General features: G+C 36.3%; 1 protein-coding gene across 3 annotated transcripts in view; it reads left to right on the plus strand.

Moving 5' to 3' along the window:
• The window catches only part of CPT1A (carnitine palmitoyltransferase 1A), a 36,208-nt gene that overhangs the window by 16,067 nt on the left and 7,016 nt on the right, over nucleotides 1–13,125 (plus strand). For all 3 annotated transcript variants that reach the window (XM_042884526.1, XM_042884527.1, XM_042884528.1), the window contains exons 8-16: nucleotides 1,175–1,252; nucleotides 1,954–2,061; nucleotides 3,693–3,780; nucleotides 6,289–6,484; nucleotides 7,732–7,920; nucleotides 8,176–8,281; nucleotides 9,938–10,054; nucleotides 10,786–10,950; nucleotides 12,238–12,372. In XM_042884526.1, the coding sequence (XP_042740460.1) occupies nucleotides 1,175–1,252; nucleotides 1,954–2,061; nucleotides 3,693–3,780; nucleotides 6,289–6,484; nucleotides 7,732–7,920; nucleotides 8,176–8,281; nucleotides 9,938–10,054; nucleotides 10,786–10,950; nucleotides 12,238–12,372 (1,182 nt within the window). The remainder of the gene's footprint in view (nucleotides 1–1,174; nucleotides 1,253–1,953; nucleotides 2,062–3,692; nucleotides 3,781–6,288; nucleotides 6,485–7,731; nucleotides 7,921–8,175; nucleotides 8,282–9,937; nucleotides 10,055–10,785; nucleotides 10,951–12,237; nucleotides 12,373–13,125) is intronic.

Here is a 13,125-nt window from a genome sequence, read left to right on the forward strand (position 1 = left end):
TATTTGTTTCCTGTTGTATTTTTGGCTTATTGTTCATTCTGTCTTAAATGGAGAAGAAGGGAATTGAAACTTCTGCAAAGTGTGTTGGAGACCACTGGATTTGCACAGAAATAAGTTGATGTGGGATTTTGAAAACAGAAAGTTTGGTAAATGGAACTTTATAGAGCACATCTTTGTTCAGTTCTGTGTGTGTTATTCTGGAGCCAGTGATTTAGCTATTACGACTGCTCATAGTCTATTTATCCTTGTTAAGATTTGTAATTAAACCCTGAACATAGCTGTCCAGGTAGTTTAGATAGAAGAGTACTTTAGGAAAACTTTTTTATGTAGAATTGATAAAGCATATGGAGAAGAAATAAGCAATTGTAACAAATGTTTTCCATCAAAAAGAAAATCCAAACTGCAGTATCGTAGTGAGAACTGTGTAATGCAATTATAATCATAGAATGGCATGGGTTAGAAAGGTCCTTTAGGAGGACCTCACCTAGTTTCAACTCCCTTGCAGTAGGCAGCGTTGCCAACCACTTGGTGAAGCTGCTTAAAGCCCCTCATCCTACCTGGCCTCAAACGTGAGGCATCCACAGCTTCTCTGGAAAACTTGTTCCAGTGCTCACCGCCCTCATAGTGAAGAATTTCTTCCTCAGATATCTCATTGAAATCTCCTTTCTTTTAGGTTAAAGTCATTACCCAGGTTCTATCCTTTTATGCCTTTTTACAAAGCCCCTACTTTCCTGTAGGCCCCTTTTGTGTAGGGGAAGGCTGCAATAAGTTCTCTTCTGAGCCTTTTCTTCTCCGGGCTGAACAACCCCAAGGCTGCTCTTAAGCTTCCTGATGTGGTATCTAAAATCTGGCTCTACACATTAACTGTAGTTCTCTTAGGTTACCCCAGCATTTGGGGTTTCTGATGCATTTCAAATGTCATGTCAAGATGACAATTTATTCAGAAACTTACTATTTCTAGAATTATCTCACTTTTTTTTTTATTTGCTTTCCTTAAATATTAACAGAAATCAGTGGAGGATTTTTGTTTCTTTGTATGTTTTTAAGTTGGGGGGTGGCAAGCTGACTGTTAAATTTCTATTTCTGTACAAAGCACTGTAATGTGGAATTACCAACACAGCAGGTGTCAACTATAGAAATAATGAACTTTTACTCATCTTTTTTCATCCTACAGGTGAGCGATTGGTGGGAAGAATATATCTACCTTAGAGGGCGTGGACCAATTATGGTTAACAGTAACTATTTTGCAATGGTAGGTAAATGCTATAAATGCCTTATGGGTCAAAGAAGCATTGGAAAATTTCTGTCATGGATCTTAACTTATTTTTCTTTAATATTTCCCTTTTTAGACTTCTGTTGCCACTGAGTATATGGCTTTCTTTGTTCTTTCTGGAGTACAATCTGAAACAAATGTCTTACAAAGTGCTATCTTCATAATAAACTTAGCACATCTGGCAGTTGGGCAAACTTGTGCAGTGATGGCTTCTTTTACAGTTTTATACTTACTGCAACAAGCTATCTTTAAAAAAGATTAATGTGGAAAAAAAACAAACTGATGCATATGCATAGCACAGTTGTGTGTTCTGGTATTTGTAAATGTCTGTACAGGAAGTAAAATTGTGAAAGACCCTGAGGTTAAAAACATAAGTAGGAAATACTGTGGTTTTGAATTCAAATTTTCAGTAGCATTGTATGGGATGACTGACAGCCATGCTGTAGATTTTCAAACTGGTGCTGTTAAGGAAATTGTGGCTATTGAAGGAATGGAATTTAAGTCATCAACTCACTGCACTAATGTACTTCATGTATTTTCAAGACTTGACTTCATTGACCAGAATATAGCTTAAAAAAATAAAACAAACAAACAAACAAAAACACAAAAAAACAGTAGTACTGTATATTTTTCAGTGTTCTATGATAATAGCTAACTTAAGATTCTTATGTACTTTGCAGGACTTCCTTTATTTATTTCCCACAACCATACAGGCAGCTAGAGCTGGTAATATTATCCATGCCATCCTGCTCTACCGGAAAAAACTGGACAGACAAGAAATCAAGCCAGTATGTACATTGGTTTAAATAGCTTTTGGTCTTTTCCAGCTCAGTTCATAAGGAGTTGATCAGCTTTTACAGCAGGAGAGGAAAGAGTTGTGCCAGAACCATATGTGAGACTCAACTGAATTTGTGATCTCAGGCATCTTTGTTATCACTTGAATTGCACATGTGCACAAACTACTGGCTATCAGATACAAGCTTCTGTTACACCAGCTAATTGCAGCACTTGAAACTGACCCTAGCTATTTGCCCCAAAGAGAAATAAGGTCTTGTGTTTGCATACGTTAAGTACACCACCTAACTAATTATTGATAGGTAGCAAGCATGTCATGGTACTTCTGAACCACTGAGTTCTGGAAATCCCAGCAGGAAAACATTTTCCTATTTCCTGCTAATACTGACTGTAAGGATGAATTTTAAATTGAGTAGCATATGAAGTAGGTTATATGCTGAAATATTAACTACAATTGGATGTGTACTGCTTGCCATATTTTCATGTTGTTCTTTGTGATTTCTGCTTATAGTTGCTTTGCTTAGTGAATCTGCCAAATGCAATGAATTTATTTACTTGATATATCAATGTGGAAAATAAACACTTCAGTATATTGCTGAATTTACTCATTTCTTAAGCTGGTGTAGCAATAAAGCTAGACAACTTTTTTTAAAGTTAAGTTTATCTGAAGTTTAGAAACATTTGATTTACGCTGTGTGTGACTTCATACTTCCTCAGGTCACTGCATTTCCAGAAAACTTAAGTGTCTTTCAAGCAGATATTGTTTGAATACTTGATTTGTTTCTATTTCGTATTTTATTCAAGTAAGCATCATAACCCCCAGCCCACATACTCAGTCTGTGATGATTCAGTGGATACAATTTTTTTCCTAGTGTCATATAAAGAAACGCTAAGAAATGTTTGTAGTTTTTCTTCAAAGCAGGTGTCCTAGGGAAGTCTTCCTACTGTTCTGTTTGTTTGGATGTTTGGACCCAGATAATTGGAGTAAATACATGGTGTGTCTAAGAAATGGTATTTGTCAGGCAGAACACTGCCTTAAAAACATCCAGACTTCAGAGGAATTCAGATCCTGATGTGGACATAGTGGTTGTAAGAAGGTCTGCTTGATAACAAAAGGTACCATTGAAAGAGTGCAGTTGAGTAGCTGTTGCTGTTTGAAGCAAAGGTTGTCCTTGGACTTGGTGTTGTGATTTCTCCTGCATAGGAGAAATCCAACAAGGAAGGGAGCCAAAGTAGATAAGGATAGGAGGAGAGTTGTGTACTCTCTTGGGTTTATGATGTAATTTCATAGGTAGATTAATCAGAAACAGAGGAAGAAATCAAGGGGTAACCCAGATTGACCATAGAGCACATTAGATTTCTGATGCAAGCTATCTTAAGTGCTTGCTTCTGAAGAGTGAGCTTTGATAAGAATTAAAAAATAAAAATAAGAAATACAGCTACTGGAATGTCAGTGAGTGAAATCTTCCACATGTAGTTGAAGGGAAAACAAGGAACTGAAAAAAAATGATGCATTAGAAATATTCTTGTTCTGCAGCCTCTTGTTTACCCAGATTGTTTTTTTTCTTTTAAATTTACTAACAATAAATACTAAATTAGAATTTAATCCACATGTTTTGTACAGATTCTTCTGATGGGATCCACTGTTCCGCTTTGCTCAGCTCAGTGGGAGCGGATGTTTAATACCTCCCGCATCCCAGGAGAAGAATCAGGTAAGCAGGGCTATCCAAGGAGAAAAGAACATCTTAATGGAGCTCACAGTTTTGGGGATATTTTCTGCTAGACTCCCTTTTTTTCCAGCTAAGGGGTTGAATGACACCAGGGCACCAGTACTGCTGTTTCTCAGGAAGTAATGAATTGTCATAGAGCACATAGATAGTTTTTTCTGTTCTGAATGACTTTGAAACTTCACTTCAGTGTTTGTCTCTTTAATTCAAAGCTGACTTCAGGAAATTCTGCCTCATGCTTTTAATTTATATGTAACCTTTTTTTTTTTTTTTTTCCTGTTCTACCCTTTCAGGTTTCTTTTGATACACAGAGTTTTTCTTTGCACAGATTGAGTTCTCTCATCTGAGTCATTTTAAAATCTGTCCTTTTTTGACTTTTTTTTTTTCCTTCAGTTTATTATTTACAACAGCATCTTAATGTATTCTGCTCAATATGAATGTGTGTTCAGCATTGTTGCTTACCTGGGTTAAAGGCAGGTACAATCTTAGTCCTTAGGCAGGCTTTTCAGTGCCAGTGTCTTGATGATTTGTATGCACTGTAAGATACCAGATAGATGAATCAGCTCTAAGAAGGACAGTGACTAAATCTTTCTCTGTAACACATTAAGGAAAACACATTCTTTTTTATTAGCTCCTGCTCTAACTTTCAGCAGTGAAATGATTATTCTAAGTTTTAACTAAATTTTTACATCTTACTGTTGAATTGAGATACCTGTTTAAGTAGAACAGGGTTATTTTTATGTGAATCTGTTCCTGCAGCTTCTATGGGATATTAAGAATGTATTTACACGTTCACAAGCAATCGTGTTTGCTAGCCATGCCCAAAAAGCAATTATATCTGTAAGTCAAAGTTCATCTGTACATTTTCACTGTAAATGGACATATGCTTTCAATTCAGACAACAGGAGTTAGGTATGTCTTGAAGGAAGGCAGATGCATGCATTTTCATTAATGCATGGATAGAAAAACATGGGTAGAAAAGTAGGGTATGTCACACCTCTTCCAGTCCTTTCAGTTGCTTATTGAAATTAGCCATGTAACCATGGGGTAATTTCATCTCCTTATTTTATTTTTTAATGCCTTCTCTGGCATAGCAAGGATTTTTTTACATATCCATGTTAAAGTTGTATTGCTCTTTCCAGGTGACGGTGATGTTCTTTAATAGCTCTTCAAACCATTCTATGATTCCATGACACTACTAAAGATCATGTAGTTCCAACCCCTGCCATGGACAGGGCACCTTCCAGATACCTTTCCATCCCTGTCTGGACAGATATTCCAGATTTTCCAACTGCATCTCCTATAATTCATTTATACTGGTGCGAGTCTTAGTACCTGCCATGTTGAAGAGTTGTGTTGAGGCTTAACGAATATGGTGGTCTTGTTCAAGGTACATTTGACTGTCACATAGGCTTGTATAACCTGGTGGGTTGGAGCTTTAATATTCCTGCATCCTGAAGATCCTAAGGAACTTTAATTTTTTGCAAACTTTAAAGGGGCTTATTCCCATTCAGGGATTCGGGTTGGTCCTGACGAACGTTTGGTGACTTGTTTGTTGTACTTGAATGTGACAGTCAGTGCATCAGCTTTGAGAATTTGGAATATTAAAACACTTGAGGCAAATTCTTCTCCGTGCAGTGGTATTTTTCTATGGAGTGTATCCCTAAAGGCTTAATAGGGGCTTCTCCCCCAAACTAGCCTCCAATGATTCCCCCCAATAGCCTGGCCTACATTCTCTGGGCTCAGCTTCTTTTTATGTTTGTGGCTTTTTTTTTTTTTTTTTTGGTGTGTGTGAGGATGCTTTTTTATTTTATTTTTTTTCAGCGTCAAAATAGAATAGGAGGCAGATCATCTGGAAATACTAACATTCGTAGTCAACAGATGAAAGAAAATGTTGCTGTCTGTTTTTCTCAGTTCTGAGAGTCAAACCCTGTGCTAATTCTGCAGCAGATTTTCTTGGAGCTTTCAGGTGCCCTTGTGATACTTCTACAAAAGCTTGAGCTTTATCTAGATTAGCTGAAGGTGCCATAAGTATAAAACTGCTTCTGGTCAGTGGATACCTCTCAAAACTTTATGGGTAGGTCAGAACGCCCAAAGTAGAGAACTCTTTCCTGGTACTGTGTTTCTCAGAATAATGAATTTTAGGCTTTTAGGATGTCTCTTTCTTCACTGTCTCATCAACTGATTTCCTCAGATTTGTAAGAATGTCAACAGCAAGAGCAAAAGAACTGAATTACTGGTTTCCATCATATGAGGAGTTTACCTAGCTGCTTAGAAAGCTTCAGTAGGTGTTTGACACAAAGCCTTCATGTCGTAAGCCTTCTTAGGCTTATTCCAGTTGACCTTCTGTTTATAAACAAAGTGAAGATAAACTTGTTTGAATGAGTTGTGGCTAATTGATAGTACATGCAGCAGGCACTCGCCGTTACATAGTGTATTATTAGTATTTTGAGACTTCAGCTTTGTTTTCATAAAAACTATTTAAAATTCTAGATACTCTCCAGCATGTGAAAGACAGCAAACACATTGTTGTCTATCACAAGGGGCGTTACTTCAAAGTGTGGCTGTACCACGATGGTAGACTGTTGAAACCTCGAGAGATTGAACAGCAGATACAAAGAATTCTTGATGATGATTCAGAGCCTCAGGCTGGTGAAGAGAAATTAGCAGCTCTTACTGCAGGAGATAGGTATGGCTATTATCATTTTTTTTAAATTAATTTCATTATTTGGAAATATATTGCTGACGTGTTCCTGCTGTGCTGTCCTTTGTAATGATGATGTGGGATTAAAAATAATTTGGCAATTGCAGCTCTGTGTAGACTCCCCATACTTAGCTGGAAAGCTAGAGAAGTTTGCTTTGTGGTAAGAAGAGCAATTTGAGGCTTTGCAGTAGTAAGCATGTTAAACTATGTAAGCTTTAGGTTTTCTCTGAGATTCACTGACATTTTACAGAATGTTCTCAGACTTAAGATTGGGAATGTAAATTCACCTGGCTCTTGGTGAGAGATCATTGAATTAAATTCTATTTTGACAAATTCAGTTCAGTCTTGTCTGATTTGTTTCTGGACACTGAAGTGAAAGAGCTTTGGGTTTTTAATATACTACCTAAGAGATATTGTACTTTAATACATTTTTTTCATTGGAAAAAGTTATAGATTTCTAAATAAATAAATGTGGCACTGCTGCATAGAAATTTTTGTTCGTTAACTTTAGATCTGTTTCAGTTGTTTACCATGGAAGTTTTCATGGAAAATTGTCCAGATGCTTATATTTAGGTGTTACAGCAATAGATATTTTTATCAGTGAATTGTTTTCATTGTTATTACTGTTTTCTTTCACATAACAGGTATCTTCTTTTGTTCAGTTATTAAATGTAGATGATCGATGTTATACATGTTATGTGCAGCAGAAACTTCTGAAGAATAATGCTTATGCTTTGCGTTCGTGTTGTGATACGAAGGCATTATTGAATAGTTTGAGTTGGAAAGGACCTGAAAGTTCATTTAGTTCCAGCCCCCCTGCTATGGACAGGGTTATTTTCCACTAGACCAGGCTGCTCAGAGCCCCTCCAACCTGGCCTTGAACACTTGCAGGGATGTGCATCCACAGCTTCTCTGGGCAGCCTGTTCCAATGCCTCATCATAGTCATAGCGAAGAATTTCTTCCTGATGTCTAATCTAAATCTGCCTTTTTTAGTTTAGAGACATTTCTTTCTGCACTCCCTGATAAAGAGTCCCATCCCAGCTTTATTGAGGAGACCCCCTGTGGGTACTGAACTAATGCTGAATTAGTGTTGTTACACTGTGCTGATACAGTTTAAATGAATGCAAGTAGCAAGCAGCTCAAAACTTGATACAAGTAGGAGGAATGTCTCAGGATGATAAAATATGCCCTAATTCATGTAACCTGGCTGTAAATAAAATTCTTTCTGCAGGGTACCATGGGCTAAGGCTCGACAGGCTTATTTTAGCCGTGGAAAGAACAAACAGTCCTTAGATGCCATTGAAAAAGCAGCATTTTTTGTGACATTGGATGACGACGAACAAGGGTACAGGAAAGAAGATCCAGTGAGGTCACTAAATGAATATGCAAAATCCTTAATACATGGCAGATGTTATGACAGGTACAGTATTGACTCTGTGAAAAGACCCTTCTCTTTTTCAGAGATGTGCTAATTCACGTGGCTAATGCATATGAGTTAGTGACTTATTAGCATATAAATTTGTCCATTTCATACAAAAACAAAAAAAAAAACCCCCAAAAAAAAACAAAAAAAAAAACCAGCATTGTCTTCAAATCTTTTTCACAGACACGAAGTTAGAGTATAAAAATGTTTCTGAAACATAAGAATTCATAAGTAAATTTAATCTTTTTGTAGGTGGTTTGATAAAACATTTACTCTTGTAGTATTCAAAAATGGCAAAATGGGCCTGAATGCTGAGCACTCCTGGGCAGATGCTCCTATTGTTGGACACCTGTGGGAGGTAAGTGTTACATACAAAAGGTTAATGTAGAATATAATGTTAGGTGGCTCATGCAACACCTCTGAATAACATCAGATTCCTTTCCAGTCTCTTGCAACTATGTTGCTGATGAGTGATTTTGGATCACTTTTGTCTTCTGTGTTGTCAGCAGAATTCAAAACAAACAAACAAGCAAAACTAGCTAAAAAACAAGTTGCATTGCCTTAAAGGCCTTTATTAAAATTTAATGACAACAAACGTGTTTATAGGAAAGTGATATGTCACCCTATCTAGCTTGTTTTTAATATTCTAAATCAGTAAACTATTGCCTGTTTGACATAGCACTTCATTTTGCATATGCACATGCTGCTGAAGCACCCAGGCTTCCCTGTGCTGTAACATCCCATGTTTATTGTTAAAACTTAGAAGTTATACTCTGTCACATTTATTTCCCTTAAGCTATTTTTACGTTCTAGATTGATGTTATTTAAATTAGCTCTTGTTTTGCTGCTATGAATGGTATAAATGGGCTTTTTGTCGAATTTGTTCATCATGGAGATAGTTTATTGCTTGAAATCCTATCTGAATATTTTTTCTCTTTGATGTTTAGACCTATAAACAGTTACGACTTCATCACTCAAAAGTATTTCAGAAACATTAGCTAATTCTGATTTAATTATGAATCTGTGCAAGTGGAACCCAGGTCCAACTGACGCCCCAAGTCATGTCCTGATTTTATTATCTAAGAGTATCCATTTGTATAAGAAGAGAAAGTCCTAACTGCATTCTCTAAATGGGAGAAAGTCAAAACTCATTCAAGGTTGATTGAACAGTCTAGTTCAGACTGGCTGTTCTGGCCAGTGGAAAAGTATTACTTTGTTCTACTTCAGAGAATCGCTCAGTGTGCTCAGTTCATTCTTTGTACTTACTGTTAGTTGGTTCCTTTTCTGCTGAGAATCAGGAAGCCCAAAATAAAATAGAATTCAATTTCCTAAGAAATTCTGGACGTTTTGTAGTTGGTGTGTTCTATCCATACCAGCAAGAGATTAGAAATAAGTACAGACATGTAACAGATTTTTATCAAACTTTTTCTTTCCATGTTGAATAGATTGATAACCTCAAGGTAAAAAAAACACACAAAAACCCACAATATTTCACTCGAAATCCTGTAAGGCAAAGTCTTTGTTTGTCATTCAACCTGCATCATCCATCTTGAAAACTACTCCAAGAAACCCAGTGTGCACATAAAATGTACTGAAACATTGAGCAGCTTGTGAATCTTGAAAAGAATTAAAGATTTCTGATTAATTTTTTGGAAATTCACAATCTGCAATAAACTGTTTTTGGTGAACTGGTTTTGTCAGATAACAGACTTACAGAAATTCTTTAGAACCAAAGTTGAACAAAGATTGAAAGCCTTTTTTGGAGGAGGTTTAATTAAAGCATTTTGCACCACTGTAGTACGGTATTTTATGTATACCTGGTATTTTTCTGCTTAGAAGTAAAAATGCCTTGAAGTAATAGGCAGTATTTGAGAATAGGTTGTATTTCACTGTGTGTTAAAAATGTGTTATCCTGAAAATGTTGGGACTTAATCACTGTTTTTGCAAATTACTTATTGTTGTGGAATTAGGATATAATGTGTTTGCAATTCTGAAAAGGTATCTTTCTTCACAGAACATAATGGCAACTGAGTATCTTGAACTGGGCTACTCTGAGGATGGACACTGCAAAGGAGAAACCAATCAAAATATTCCTATCCCTACCAAACTGCAGTGGGAAATTCCAGAAGAGGTAAGGGGAAAGGAGCTCAGCTTTTCTTAAGCAGTCAAATCATGTAATTAATTACTGAAAACCTTACATGTAGTTAATTGCTTTGAGCCCTGTAAAATATGTATTTTGCATGTGCGCATTACCCAGTGTACTTACAAGGATGGCAGTGTTTTTAACACTGCTTTTTAAAAATTCTGCTCAGGAAATAGCAGCTTTTTTCTAGAAATTTTCTTAGCTTAGCAGCTTGTCAAAAATCAATGGCCATCCATTGTAAACAGGAGCAGTACTGCAGTGAAGTTTGAGTTGCTGCTGTGTTGTTATTATGCCTGCGTAATATTTCCTTGAGATTAGCTGTATTCAGAATTCTGTGGCTGGTGGTACACTTAATGTTCTAGTGATCTGAACAGTCTTATGGTTTTTGTTGGAAGAACATTTTTGGTCTCCAAATGTGTATTGGCTTAAAACTTTTTTTAAAGCTGTTTGAATCTTAACTTTCACACAAATATATCTTCTTTTTCTCCAAAGGAAGAATATTTACACAATGATGTTAATGGCTTATAATTTATGGTTATTTTATAATATTATATATTTATAATATGTAATAATTTTTTAAAATTTTATAATTTTACATTTATTTTATATTAGTTAAACATGCGTGCACTTTTATTTCTTTTGAATGCCTTCAAATGCTTATACTTGTGTATGTGTGTATATGTATATGTATAGATAAGTCATTTGCTTGTGTATTTCAGTGCCAAGATGTGATCGAGAAGTCTCTGAGCACCGCTAGAGCTCTGGCAGATGATGTGGACTTCTGTTCATTTTACTTTGATGTTTTTGGGAAGGGGCTAATAAAGAAAGCAAAAACCAGCCCTGATGCCTTCATTCAGCTTGCCCTGCAGCTTGCTCACTACCGAGTAAGAAGAACAGACTTTGACTTATGCTGTGGGCAATTTAATAAGATTCTGTGTTTCCGTACTTGCAATTAGAATGTGTGATGGTGTGAAGTACGCTGTGCTTTCACGTAACTTCGCACTGCTTGTGTAATTAAAGACATTCAGTGGAAGTTAGTACAAATGCTGAACAGATTACCAGTCGGAAACTCATTGTCCAAAGGTTGATTTATTGATGCTAATGCAGATTTTTCTCTTCTGCTTAGTTGTTTTAGCCCTAGGTATCTTCAGATATGAAAACTTTGGTAGGTGAATTTGTTGTTGCTGTTCAAACCCACATAGTATTAAACTTACCTGTTAGTTTGGAGTCTCCCTTAATTCTGTAGTAATGAACATATCATTCCCATTATTAATAGGTGTGCCTGCCTGTTGGCTTTTTCTTTTTAGCTCACCCTAAAAAGCTCACCTTTCCACCCAGGGAAAAAAAATCCCTGCACATTTTCATAGGATGCCCACATAGCAAAATGTACAGGTTTTGCATTCTGGCTGTCATTGCTCAATATTTATTGGTATTAGCTCTCCGAATTTGTCTTTTGTTGCTTTTTTAAGTGCAATTGTAAATTGAATGTCAAAGCACAGAGATTCCCTTGCTGCTATTACTACTTATTATCTTTGTTACCATTCCTTAGGGCAGCTACATGGCAAATAACTTGACTTTCACGCACCATCCCAACCACCTTTTATTTCTGTATTTTCAGTAACCACCCAATCTCTTAATTTGAAGCTGAACAAACTTTTGTGACCTGAAAGAATTGGTGCCATGTTCTAGATAAGCTTTTACAATATAAAAACTTCAGAATCTGTGGGTTTTGGATTTTGCAGATCGTTTTCAGTTTTCACTTTCTCAGATCATGTTCTTTCACTTTTTTTTTTTTTAATCCCCATGCTGCCATACAAATCTATGCTGTTAAACTTTGAATTGAAAATATTGTAGCTTACTTAACTACAGCTGTTAACACAGCTGTGTAAAGTAGCCACTGAACTTTCTAATAAGCTTTTGATAGTTTTTGAATTAGTTCTTTTTGTGACGAGCCAAAGAAGTGGATATAAAATGTGTAGTCTTTACTGTAAAAGCATTGGTCAAATCCCATTACTACTTTTTTCTGTAAGGGTGCTAATGGTAGACTACTAACAACTTGCTTAACTTGTGGAGTGATTTGCATCGTATGTACTTACCTTGAATGTTACGATCAATTAAGAGAGGCTAAGTCTGTCTAAGCCACTAAGACTTTTTTTTTTCCAACTTTCAAGGACATGGGGAAATTTTCTTTGACATACGAAGCCTCTATGACACGCTTATTCAGAGAAGGGAGAACTGAAACTGTCCGTTCGTGCACCATTGAGTCGTGTAATTTTGTTCGAACCATGGAAGATCCAAGTGAAAGTGTAAGTTGACTCTGTTGATTTCTAATACAATCCACAAAGTACGCAGCTAGCACTTTTTATTCATGTAAATTTCTGTATATGTACAGAATGTATATATTATAAATGTATATATACATTTAAAGAAAGAGTGATGCCTTGTTTTGAGAATGGAAGTGTAGCAGCAGATAGCTGTCTTCATCCTCTGTCAGTATGGCAGAAATTAAAGACTACACCAAAGGAGAATAACGAGTCACTAATTAACAAATATGCCAACTTTATGGATCTTAAACTCCAGAAAACTGATAATATTTGTGAATTTCTTATTTGTGAAGCAAGGAATGTCATGCCAAACTCTCAATTGCCATTAAAGAACTTTATTGGGATGAGAGTCTCTTGAATTGCTGCTGTAGAGTTGATAGGTTTGGTTTAACAGAAGGTGCTTAATTTTAACATTCAGCGAGGCTCTAGAAATATCTAAGAATAAAACTTTTGATGGACACATTTTAGTTTTAACATGGTATTTAACGAGGATTCTGACCTGCCCTTATGGAACTGTTCACTTTATAGAAATGTGGATACTTTCTAACACAACCATCCCCCTGAATGTACTGTTTCTGCATTTTTGACACATAGCTTATTCGCATGGTCTGGAAAGCTAAGTCGGTAGATACCTTTGCTAGTATACTCAAATCTCAATTCAGTCCTTCTTAATACTTGCTTTTACTGCTTGCTTCTTATCTGTGTGTTTTTGCCCTCCAAGAATTTGTCCTCCAT

The sequence above is a fragment of the Lagopus leucura genome, unplaced genomic scaffold (genome assembly GCF_019238085.1).
Source record: "Lagopus leucura isolate 7727_CA_CO unplaced genomic scaffold, USGS_WTPT01 Super-Scaffold_100044, whole genome shotgun sequence".
Taxonomy (NCBI): Eukaryota; Metazoa; Chordata; class Aves; order Galliformes; family Phasianidae; genus Lagopus; species Lagopus leucura.